The sequence below is a fragment of the Rhynchophorus ferrugineus genome, unplaced genomic scaffold (assembly GCF_030347505.1).
Source record: "Rhynchophorus ferrugineus isolate W39M unplaced genomic scaffold, kcgeb_rfMv2 rfM1, whole genome shotgun sequence".
NCBI classification, from domain to species: domain Eukaryota; kingdom Metazoa; phylum Arthropoda; class Insecta; order Coleoptera; family Curculionidae; genus Rhynchophorus; species Rhynchophorus ferrugineus.
This window is the reverse complement of record NW_027472580.1, coordinates 69,255,205-69,268,792: the sequence shown is the minus strand read 5'-3', so window position 1 is coordinate 69,268,792 and position 13,588 is coordinate 69,255,205. Positions and strand designations below refer to the sequence as shown.

At 29.8% G+C, this 13,588-nt stretch overlaps 1 protein-coding gene across 6 annotated transcripts in view; it reads left to right on the top strand.

Moving 5' to 3' along the window:
• The first annotated feature begins 3,978 nt into the window (after positions 1-3,978).
• LOC143189351 (glyoxylate reductase/hydroxypyruvate reductase) overlaps positions 3,979-13,588 on the top strand; it is a 59,157-nt gene continuing 49,547 nt past the window's right edge. The window contains exons 1-5 of one of the 6 annotated variants that reach the window (XM_076393836.1): positions 7,091-7,120; positions 7,200-7,220; positions 9,322-9,448; positions 9,706-9,827; positions 11,641-11,830. In XM_076393836.1, the coding sequence (XP_076249951.1) occupies positions 9,378-9,448; positions 9,706-9,827; positions 11,641-11,830 (383 nt within the window). In that variant the 5' untranslated portion in view covers positions 7,091-7,120; positions 7,200-7,220; positions 9,322-9,377. Of the gene's footprint in view, positions 4,099-7,041; positions 7,121-7,199; positions 7,221-7,270; positions 7,449-9,321; positions 9,449-9,705; positions 9,828-11,640; positions 11,831-13,588 lie in introns of those variants that run through there. The other 5 variants (XM_076393834.1, XM_076393833.1, XM_076393835.1 and 2 more) reach the window with 5 other exon arrangements.

The window sequence follows — 13,588 nt, the reverse complement described above, 5'->3', positions numbered from 1 at the left end:
CAAGAAAAGAGCACATTGTCGTCGCGTTTTACGCTGACGACATTGCTTTCTTCACGACCACCGGGTTCGAAGTTACAATTCATGAACATTTACAGAAGCAGCTTGATCATGCGGTCAAGTGGTTCAAATTCTGGAGGTTGTAAATCGACCCCCTGAAAACCCAGGCTATTATATTCCAAAAGAAGCGTTACGCACTGCGCGTCTCGCAACTTAAGATAGACACCGCAATAATTCCATGGCTGGATAACGTCACGGACCTAGGTGTCCACTTCGACCGACGGTTCGGTTGGCATTCCCAAATCCAGAAAGCAATCCAGAAAGGTTCGGGGATAGCAAACTTGATATCTTCTCTGATCTGCCTTTCTAGCAGACTTCCCATCTCCATCAAATGTTTATTTTATAAGATGTTAATTCGGTCCGTACTTCTTCAAATTTGAAACGCTCCATGGTTTGTCAGAAATAATTCAATTAAATTCATAGGGAAACTGACACTCCAGAAATCAAGCACTTCGTATCTCAATAATTCCACAAATAACAACTCAGCTCAAGTTCTTCCGAAGACGCGCTTGTTCGCGAGCTGGTCGACGTGTTGGGAGCTTAGCACCGCGTCAGCTCTAACCTCCCCTTTTCCAAGCTGAAACGACCTCATTCGTCGCTGCAGTCATAACTTTTGCCCCCATACGACAGTATCTAGTCGTGTGTTAACTCAAGTTTGCGAATCAATAGAATCGCTGGCTCTTCTTGCCCAAAACGGTTGCCTGATCAGCGGGTACCATATCCCCAAAATTAATGCAGTAGCAGTAGCGATCCACAGGGGTCAACTGTGAGGCGGTTTCGGTTTAGTGTATTTGTAAGCCCAGAGGCAGTCCCACATAACCCGGTCCAACTTGTCACTCCAGGGCAAGTCTCCGCGATCAGGTATGCGTCATGCATTCCACTGCCGAGTTTTAGGCCAGAACAAAAAAAAATCAAAATTACATGACTTAATTTGCCTAAGGCTTTCTTAGTTATTGAACTAGAATAACTAGAGAAATTCATCAAATTACAAAAACCAATTATTACCGATTTAGAATACATTCAGGGTAACAGTTCTTGCAGATTAGATCGGTTGAAGAGAGCTTAGATAAGTAGTTAGAGAGTAAGATATAGTTAGTAATAAGCTTAGTAAGTTTTATTAATCTCTCACTTGAATCCATCAGACATGGATGATGAGAGTTAGTTTGTTAGTCAGCTTTCTAAACGATAAAAAACAAAAAGCATTCTTGAACTTTAACCAAATATAAAATATGCGCTTGTTAAATATAAACAAGTTTGTGCTCATCAGGACCTGTAGAGAGATCGTTTTTTAGCAGGTTTTATTCATTCCCTAACAAGATGCTGTTTATCTGATAGTAGATATAAAAATCTAGTGTACATGAAAGGAAATTCTCCTTACACATAACTTACCTTTTAAACGTACGAGATAGTATTTATTAATTTGCATTTTAATTAATGCCAAGTACGTATTTTGGCCAGCTCTGCCTACCCAGAGGAAGTGTTTTTAAAATAGATATACTTATATTAAAGAAAGCGGAGAAGGCGTAAGGGATGACTCACTTCTTGGTCGTTCTTTCAAGGATTTGATTCAACAAATCAAGGATTAGGTACATAAAAATCGTCGAGTTTCAATTTGATGTTTGTTGTCAAGAAATATTTTGTTGACAGTATTAATTTATTATTTGAGTAAATTTAATCTATTTTGAAATGAAATTTGATTGAACTCCAAGCTTTAACCCAATTTGCTAGTCCTTTTGGTTAAAAAGAAACACAGTTTTTATTTATGCGAATATTTATGACTTCTATCAAAATGTCATAGTATCATCATGAATTATTCTCACTGGGCTAAATTGTCAACAAGTAATATTATAAGCCTTTTGTGTAATTCTTTCCAACGGACTATATCTACTATATCTATTAGTTTTCATATTGCAAATTTTTCGTATTTTAACCAAAAATTTATTTCCTGCTCTTCGATTATCGTTATTCTACTTTAGCTCTGTTGGACTTCCATGTCTATTCTCTAAACTAAAAAATGCTTTCAAATATTGTTTTTGTCTATATTGATTTTGAGTAAACAATTCTAAAAGTATCCAAAATATCCCAGAAATAAGTTTAAGTTTTCAACAGTTGTTTTCTGGGTTTGGAAAAGAAAAAACTGTTGTAATACCTAAACGAATACCTTGAATTAGAAGGGGATTAAACGAGGGCAAAAAATGGAAAAATCAATTTTAAGCCTACAATTTCTTCTTATTATTATTATCCATAGTGGCTAAGATTTATTCAGAAAAATAGCTTTGTCTTAAGTGAATAAATCATTGTGGAAGCAAATAGTTATTTTTTGTATAAATATGTATTTAGTTGAAACCCAATAGAAACAAAAATAGTCACAGTAGGAACTTCAAATCGTCTTCAATATACACACAGTTATAGTAGTGTATTTTGTGACACACTGATTTATATAAATATTTAATTATTTTTCGCCTTAATAATTGTGATCCCAGGTGCAAAATGTAGAACCACTAATATACCACCATGGCAGTTCTCAAGAATACACATAAAGCTCTCTATGAAGGTTCTGAATAATGAAATAAACAGTCCTTCTACAACAAAAAGCGTCTTTAGACAGAGGATCTAAGAGAAATATTCAAATTATTTTGTCATCTACACGGATGGTTCAAAACGTGAGAACTTTGTGGGTACTGCTTATACGTCTAGTCTACTCGATCATTGACTAGCATTTTCACAGCGGAGCTGCTGGCTATATATATATATATATATATATATATATATATATATATATATATATATATATATATATATATATATATATATATATATATATATATATATATATATATATATATATATGGCCCTATCTACCTTGGAAGAATCACGGATTAGCGAATTCATACTAGTGGTATCGAATTCTATGAGTTTACTAGAGAGTTTAAGATCGGCAAGGACACATACATCAGAGATATACAGAAAAAGTTACAATTTAGCGGTGTAAGAATAACATACCTGTGGGCCTTCTCCCATAAAGTAATATCTGGAAATGAAAGAACCGACCATCTGGCAAGTAGGGAAGGGGAGTTGATCAAGTTAAACGAACTGTTCAGCAAAAAAGATGCCAAAGTCTATATGAAGGACCTAAATAGGAAATTGACCCAATTAGAATGGGACCTTCTCATAAAAAACAATAAATTATGGGAAGTCAAGAAGATCTTTTATCAACCTATAGACCAAAATAACATCAGTAGACACAAGTCAAGCGTCCTCGTACGACTGCGAATGGGGCACTGTAGATCGACACATGAACATTTGCTGAAGGGACAGAGCCCGCCTTATGTGATTTGTGCCAGATTCAACTTAGCGTCAGACACATCCTAGTGAACTGACAAAAATATGATGATTTGAGGAGAGAACTTGAGATGCTGACACCATTGGAACAATTGGTCCAACCTGAGCAAATGAACCTGCTGATTGACTATCTAAAGGCCATAGACCTACTTCAACACTTGTAACATACATTAATTATTGTGTAATTGAAAGATTTTATTGTATATATTCTACTGTTTATTGCTATTGATGTTCATATAATGTATTGTAATTCACCCTAAATAGCCCAAGAGGCTGACGGGTTTAAATAAACAAAAAAAATATATTTTGCCTTGTTGAAAATTGTAATCACCAAACGAGAAAAAAACTTTACTATTTCTTGATTACTGTTATTATTATATAATATCTGAGAAAGATGGAATGATATATGGGAAATCCTTTCTATTGGATGGCAAAATAGTTACACAGGAATTTTGACCCGTTATCAATAAACACATAGTTATAGTAGTAATTATTACGTATTTTGCGACAGAATGAGTTATATAAATATTTTATCATTTTTCGCTTCGTTGAAAATTATAATCACCTGGGCCGACAAATATTCATTGCAGTAACTTTTCATTCTCAACACAACAGCTACTGTCAGTTTGAATTATATTTTAGATGAAACATTCGGTGTAAAATATTTGTGAGAATCCACGGCAGGAACAGTTACCATAAGTAAGTAAAACTAAGCAATTTACCAAATATAAAGCTTTAGTAAAAACAAAGAAAATTATATTGATAATTTTTATGATTTTTAAAATCTTTTGCTAAATACACATCATTATTTTTTTGGCTGGATAATGAAATAAACATGTAGTTTAATTTATAGCCAGTTTATGAATATAGTCTAGCAAATGATTTTTTTTATAAATATTCTCTTATCGTAATTACCTTTAGTTTTAACTAGGCTTTTAATAAAAGTAACCTCTATAAAGATGTTAATTTAATTTAATAAGATTAACTAAAAGACCTTGGAAAAACATGTTTTATGGGATTTTTTAATATTTAAGATAAAAATTTGTATACGAAATGTCCAATTGCTGTACATGTAATTATATATTAGGTTGCCATTAGGTTGTTGTTACAATATATTACGATTAATAGTTATTTTATTAGGTTTAAAACACAATAATTTCCTACAATTTTCGTATCTTTTTTGCAAAATATCGATACTGTGTTAAAAAAATGATGTTGGTTTGGCATCGATTTATTTTTACACTTCTTCAGTATTTCAAATCGCATGCTAGCCAAGCCATGCTGCATCTATCTAAATATATTGTAATCAGAAGGCGCTATGTGTTGTTAATACGCTGGGTGTGGCACCACTTTCCATTCGATCCACAGCAACATTCTTTCATAACTCCTACAACGTGTCGAAAGTCGAAAGTTGTCATGTAGGGCGTTATCATTTTCCGTCTATTAGTCATTATGACTTAATCGCCGTTGGTATGGGTTGTATGGAACTTTTTGCAAGAATACGTCATTCAATTTGTTTTGTTGAGTTTGGTTTATAATAAACTGTAACTTGTTGAGGTAAAGCAAGGTTTTATTTCAACGTTCCCTTTCATTGTCAATTTGAATAGCTCCCCTAGACTAACACATATTTTGCGCTTGTGAATATTGTAGCAGATCCACGTTTATTGCTGGCAACCGAAAACTGAGGGTTCTTTGAGAGTTTGAGCTGGGTCTTTGTCTAGTAAGCCTATCTTTTTTCTTTGATGCTTTTAGGCGTTCTTTTTTATCAACATTAAAATCACCACATTTAGACCGGCGAAACCAAAATAGATACTTAAGATATAATGGCCGCATATCCGTACATTTCTAATTGTGGTTGATGAGCTTCAAAACCAGATTTCTTGAAATAATTGTTTTATTTCTACAGTGATTTTGTGATTCTTTGCCTAATTCACGTGAGTCGTAAATTTACATGCGTGATGAAACGACGATATAGATACAGAAACCAATCAATTGCAATTAATTAAGATAAAAATGGGTTCTAGTGAAGGCTCAAATGAAACAAACTCTAGAGAAGGTTTACAGTTAACAAGTTTAACAAGTTGCGTTGCTTTTGCTATTTAAATTGAAATTAATTTGACAGCAAGACTATTAACTGAAATAAATTTCCCTTCATTGTGGAAAGATATTAACGATGTAAAGAATAAGAAATTCTAACGAAAACAAGCATCGGAGATTTCTTCACATTTCATTAATATATATAGCTGGGTACCATTAATACCAAAATATTGGAATATATATTGAAAATACTGAATGTCTTAAATATCACAGTTAATATTTGCTCTTGATATATATTGTATTACATTTCCATAACCCTTGCTAACCTCATTGTTTATTGTATTTTTAAATGCAAATTTATAAAAATACTTAATAACCAACAAGTAATGGAAGACGAAAATAATATTTTGAGCATTCCATTAGTAACCTTTTAGCACCAGTAATTCACTAATACTAAATGGAAAACTCTTATTTTATGTAGAGAAATGTCAAAATAATTTATCAGGCTAGGTTGTTTTAATGTTGTTTATATCGATATCATCCAGTTTCACCAATAGATACCGCTGATCAAAATTCATGTAATCACCTAATCCTTTTTACTTATTTCGTTATTTATGTTTAGTTGACAAACATCAGTGATGCTGGTTTCATTCAGTTTCAGAATCATGCATTTCATGCATTAGGCCAGCAAACGATATCATCTACATATCTTAAAAGTCTCCATCTTATATTCGTGAACTTTTAGTCCGTTCACAAGAGCTTCCGCAAAATCGGTTTGTGTTTAAATAATGCTTGCAATTTGCCTTTTAGAGTTTTTTGTTTATCTAACGAGCTTGTTTATTCCAACCCTATATAAAACACTGAAAACTAGGTAGCTGATATTTGTAGGGAAATCAATATAAAATACTATTAATTACATATATAATAACATTGTTGACAGATACTGACATAAATATATCAAGTTTAACAGTTATATCTTCATTTGATCTCGTAATATTTCAATTACAGCCAATAGATGGCACTGCTAACATTAATTTTTGGTAGTGATACGAACCATAATCCAGCATAGTTTTGGATGATTGAATCTAATTTAAACGGTTCTTTCAAGTCATCTTAATTGATTATCATAATTTGGGAATTAACCTACTATATAAATGATGAGCGAGTTAATTAATACACATTTTCAGTATTTTTTAATTATTTCATAATGAAACAAGATGATCAAAATAGGTTAATATGCAAAATACGCTTTTTATTCGATTAGTCTCAAGTATAATATGCCGCTAATTTATGCAAAGAAAACACTATTACTGTTACTTTATGAGAACTATTAAAATATATATTCAAAAATAATTCAACAAAAATGAATGGCAAATATTATATTTCAAGTTTTATATTCTCAAGTAACCTATAATTCTAAGATAATGCTATAACATTACATATAAAAAAACATATAATATGTTTAATGTATAAAATTATTTAATTTTTGTAACAAGTTTTACAAAAACATTACCTAAATAAAATATTATAGTATGGTGAAGGTGCTGGTGCCGACAACATGTTCATTTTATTATTAGGATTTCTAAACTATTCATTAGTTCATCACATTAGTTTTAGGTTAGCTTTATTATATCACGAGACGTAGGAAATAAAAACGGTGCGTAAAGATACATATGGATACTGAGTAAGTAATATAAATATTACTAATTTTCATTATTAATGATTTAATTTAATATACAAAATGAAATTTATATGGGTCGCAGTGGTATTTAGTAGTGACTAAGGTATCCCTTCTTCTTTTCTTCTTGTGTTGCTTTTGCCGTTAAACCAGTTTGATTCTTTGTAATAGTTGTTGTGTTATCAGCATCACAATATTTTGATACTGTATAGCCTTTGTTTTATTGAAGTTTGATTTTTTTGAAAAGATTTTAGAAAATTTGTTTATTTTTTATAATAATTCTGTGTTTTATTTACATGTGTAAAATATTCGCTTAACATGTTTCTTAGAAAAGGTATGTTGTGTGATAATTTATTAAAAATAAAAGTTTAAATTAAAAGATATATTTTTATTATCAATCTCTTTATTACCATATTATATATCACTAGGGTTTGGTTGCTATAATTATTTGTTTTTTACTTATGTTTGGATGATTGTTAGTTGGAAACACATGTATTGTTTTGAAAATTTTTTTACAAGTATTAATGTAATCCTGTACGACTAATAATAATATTTAATATTTAAATATCTAAATAGCTGAAATTTTCACAAAATTTTCACTTAGATTTTGTTTTTATATCTTATTGGTAATATATTAGTGCAGATCTTAGGTACTATTTTAATAGAAAAGTTTTTGCGGCTTGTCTTATATAAAAATTTTAACTTACTTAGATTATAAATTTTTTTGTTAGTTCATTTTCTTTTACATAACAATCTTTTACATAGATTATTTTTAATATTCTGAATAATTGTGATTTTACGGTGAAATGTCGTGGAAGACATATGTCATTTATAGAACTAGCCATAAAAGAGATATTTGCTTAGATTATGTCTAAAATACTTTTTTATCTACTGTGTTTAAGCAAATAAATTTATAATGCTAATGGTAATTACTGACATTGGACAGACATTATGGAATTTGTTGCTAAGTCGATTCTCAATGATGTAGATAAGTCTTGAAGTATCTGACAGTAGTCTTTACTCAGCAGCTTCCTCAATTCATTATCGGTGTTTTTTGTGAGTACTTCAATATGTTCACTATCTTTCGAATCAACATGAATTGTTGCCAAACCTATAGCTAATTACTAAAAGCTTCTTCTAGGGAAATAGGTTTTAGAACAGAAGAATATATGCTACATTATCTAAGCTACTTTTTAGAATTAATTTCAATAATCTAATATTCTTCTATTTAAAAATTTTAAATTATTATTTGCATATATTTATTTCTATTTTTCGTTAAAATTCTTCTCAATTGTTTCTTTTATTTATTTTGTTCCGGTTGCACTATTTATTATACATTTTTCTTAATTTTTCCCATCTTATTCGTCATTTAGTTCAAACTATGAATATCTTAAACATATTAATATGATACAAATAGTAATATATATTTGCCGGTCTTTATTTAGTTTTTGTTTTGAGGAATAACGTATATACGGTATACTGTTAACGATACTATTGTTCTAATGTTTGGATTTCACAATACTCTTGCTATTTATTAATTTTTCTGGAATATACACTGAAGTGTATGTCCTAGAAATTATTTTGAAATCCTCTTAAATATAACAATAGATAAAAACATTCTATCATTTAACTATGAACAGTAATAAGTGAAATTGTCTGTTGTAATGTTTTTTTCTTTAGTTTGTGCAATCATTCAGATTTTTTTTAAGTAAAATCAGTTTTATATCGAAATTATATTGGAGTATTATGGAGAGTTGTAATTATATTGCAACGAACATTACGTCAATCTAAACCTACTTAATTTTAATTATAAAAAAATCGAAATTAACTAATTCTTATAAAAATGTGTCTAGTTCAGTTCTAGATAACCTATCGATATTTGATAATCAATCGTAAACATTTCCATTCAGTCATTACGTGTCAATGAAGCAGTTAGTAATTTTTACCAACTGTTATGTTTATTAACATTTTTTAAGCAGTATATTAATTAATTCGGTAACGTTACATTAGTTGTGTGAAATAGGAAATGTTTTTCGGAAAGCAACAGTTGTGCAAATGTGTTGTAAATATATATAATATTTGTTTAGTGTTATATAATACATCATGGAGATAAGTAGAATAATTTTATACGAATCCCGCATGCTTGATAAGATAGCATTCATGTATTAATTTGTCGAATTGCGAGCTCATTCATTATTTTGTTTTAGATTGCGCAGAGTGTGCTCTGCTGTTATTTTTAATTGGAATTGTGTCGTGTTACAATATGAGCCGTCCAACAGTTTTCATAGCTAACCCTTCTGTGCCTAAAATTGCCTTTGATATCCTCCAAGACGTGTGAGTATTTTTTATTTTTATTATTTGAAATATATTATTATATTGATATAATGAATATTTAATACATATTGATTATATACGATAGATACTATGAATACATAGTTTTTTATTTATTGTTTTTGGTTATTAATTTATTAGTGATATATATATGTTAAATTTTTCTGCTTTCTTATTAATTTATATTAAATATATGAAAGAATTGTATTTTGTGTAAATTATACATTGTATATTAATAATTGATTGCTAATGTTTTGTAGTGCAAATGTTGTTTCTGTATCTGGATATGATCGTGAATCTATTTTAAAGGAAGTTTCTGGTGCTGATGCCATTTTTTGGGCTAGTGGATTAAAATTAGATAAAGAAATTTTGGATGCTGCTGGTAAGCTTTAGAATATATTTATAGCAAATACAAAATTTATTAAAACAATACAACTCAATAAAAAAAAACTAAACTATAGGGTACGTCGAAACACACTCTCATAGATATGTTAGTTTCCCGCTCATGAATTTTTTTATTATATGAGAATGGCTAGAAATCAAAAGAAATTAAATCTTAAGAATAAAGTGTATATTGCAGTAAATCGCACTATATTTCAGTTTCAAATTATGGAAAATTTATTTCTGGATATTGGCGTCACTTGTCAAACAACTGTTAATATATATATATATATATATATATATATATATATATATATATATATATATGTATATATATATATATATATATATGTATATATATATATATATATATATATATATATATATATATATATATATATATATATTATGGTGAATTTAATAGCTTTTTGTTGTTGTAATTGTTGTATTAAATTTTATTTTAGAGTATATTAAATAGTAAAATTCATTACATCAACATGACAGAGATATTCAAATTTAGTTAACCGATATTGTTACATTTGTGGTAAAATAAAATGTTTCTCTCGAAATCGTAATTTTACACCTCTTGTGAAAACTGCTTCCTGATATTATTTTAGTATGAATATGAGGAACAATATAAGTGAGAGGCTCTATAAGTCATACATTACAACTCATAATCAGATCAGTAATAGTACGGGAGCTAGCAACGTAGAGAAAACAAGAATTACAGGTAAGATAATCGTATGACATCTGGGCCGGTTTCTGACCAAGAGAGTGAGATGATATGTCAAAAGATCAGATTACTTGAAGTTCTCTCTCCAAAACGTGGCTAGCTTTTAGACTATAATTTGTATAATGTAAAATGCATTTTCAACTATTCTAAACTAAAGGATAAATATCTTTTGATGTGTTTATGGTTTGTCGATAGCCTTCAAATGACTGGCTACTATTTTTGCTTGATTCCATCTATAAAAATTGGATTATTGTTAAGAAAAAGAACAGTAAAATATCCAAATCTTTTATCTGCTCTTCGATCTATTCCACAATCAACATTCTTACTCCATCCTAAATTTGTGAGTTGGAAGTATAAAATTAGGACAGCCTGGATGAAGAGAAGCTTGATAATAAATCACTCGAGATCAAAATGCCTTTAATTGTAATATTAATGATATCATCAAAACTTTGAATTTGAAGCATTTGATTTAACTGAATGGAGGCTATTCAAAAATCTGTATTTTACAAGAGCAATTGTCTACTTTCTATTCCTATTGGTCATCTACTTTATATGCTAACCTTTTTGACTCAATATTGTTGCTTTTTATGTATGTATCTCTATTTTATAATCAATTTTATCTACTAGCATTCGATTTTTGTGCAGTTTTTGAGATTGTGCGGATATATTAGGGCCGTTGGACTGAAGTAGTGCTTGCGGAATACTAAAAAATTAAGTGGAGGGGTACTTCACATGAAACTTAGAAGGGAAAAGCAAAATACAGCTATCTAGTTGATCATTTGTAGATCTGAACACCTGTAGGTTTTTTTGTCAGTTTTCATATATTATAAATAAATGTTGTTAGCATATCTAATCATTGTTTATGGTTTTCTTTAATCACAGAAACTAAGAAAGTATTTTCCTTGCTAAATTTATTATTTTATTCTAAAATTAATGTGAACTAACATGATTTAATCATGGAGTGAGGGAGACATTACTTTTTATTGAGCCCTACCACCAATGGAATAATAAAATAACAAATATATTATAGTTCTCTCTTTGAGCAACAATAAATTATTAAATTAATAATCAAATTTTTAAGGTCCCCAGTTGAGAGTTGTTGCCACCATGTCTGTTGGCTATAACCATATCGATCTAGCTGAATTAAAAAGTAGGGGAATTCCATTCAGTAATACCCCGAGAGTTTTGGACAATGCTGTTGCGGATATGGCATTGTATTTGGCATTGGGTGCATCTAGAAGATGTTTCGAAGGAAGGCAACAAATCGAAAAGTGAGTACTAATTTAAATAATTTCGGTACTGTGCATGTTATTATGAATGTACCTGCTATGTCGAGAATATACTTTTCTGATATAACAACTAAGATATACAAAAAAAAAACGTTTTCTACTACTTATTCAAATTGTTTTTGAAACATTTATGTTTTAAATTTTTGCAAAAGTGTTGGTTTGATTAAAAAGATCATTTTAGTTAAATATTAAGGCACAAGTATCGATTAGCAAAAAACAGGGACATATTTTACAAGATTCAAATATTAAGCTAAAATACAATTCCTTAATTTTTTATAGTGGATACCTTACATTTATATTAATATCTATATCTATTCTGATTGATATTTTACGACTTTCAATATAATTGATATTAAAGTATAATGACTACCTGTTTAGTTATTAGAAATTTCAGTTAGCCATTTACTTTTTCATAACTTACGTACAAGGAATTAATAAGTTGGTGGAAGTGAGATGGAAATTTCTTGAAATGAAAATAAAAAAGGAGATTCATGGGTGTTATCAAATTTTCCTTAATTTCAATACAATATCCAATATCCAATCCTTGCAGTGGGTTTTCAGTAGATCTGCAAATACCTCTCGTGATATTTATTAGCCCTTAACTTGATATAAACTGATGATGAAGTTTTGAATCTAGTTGGTTTTAAAGGTTTTTAACGGTATTCGATTTACGATTCTGGTTTTGGTTAACTTTTGTATTTCACAAATCTGACACTGACAAAACCGTTACTCTTAATTTTATTCTTATCCATAGTATTGAAACGATGTTTATTTTAATAAACTTTAAACCATCTTTTATTTGACTTGAATGTGATTTTTATTTGTAAGCATTTGTGCATAAAGCTTTTTTTGAAATTGATTGAAATTTTGGTTATGTTTTTATGAAAGATGATGTTCATCCTGACGAATTGTCTTAACGTGTTATTAAGTTAGTTTGTTTTGCTACTGACAGAGATACAAGGTCTTATCAACCCATTTTTCGTGGTTTCCAAAGATTAATTTATTCTCGCGAACTTTTACGAACAAATTTTAAAAAACTGTATATTGGTATTAGCAAAAAAAGTGGAGGCTCCTGAATGGGAAGTAATGTTACTAGATTTCCCCAGTGTTTATTTGTTGCATTTATCGTTGTCTTCGTTTTTGTTCATTAAGCATTTCTATTTCTGATTACCTTCTTGAATTATTAATTATTACTTGTGATATTTTATACTTAAACTTTAAATACGTGAATTTCTTCTTAAACGACTTCGAAACAGGAGGAGGTTCTATGTTCAGCTGTATATATATATTTTTATTAAGGTATGTTCGCCGATTTCTCCGTTAATTATGGCCGACTATAAGAAAATTGAAGGAAACGCTCAAATTTCTAAGGGACGTACAAAGTTTTCACATATTTTTTATCTAAAATAATCAGATATTTGGGTATAATGTTATTGCTGAGCTTATGTGACGGAAAATCGGAAATTGTTCAGTGCAAAACCATTCAGTTTGTTTTCAAGCACTAACTATAGCTTATAAGACCTTTTAGAAATTTTATAAACATCTGCTTCTATGGTGTAATGGTTAGAGCGTTTAGCTTCTAAACGGAGGTCGCGAGTTCGATTCCCGGCGGGGACAATAACTCTTTGTTGTTTTTTAGTTAGAACATTTGTCAAATTACCCGCGCTATGTAGACTCGGAGCTCGAAGCGTTCTTTATTTTCAATCATTGTTTATTTGTTCCTATTTTTCCTCATACGGG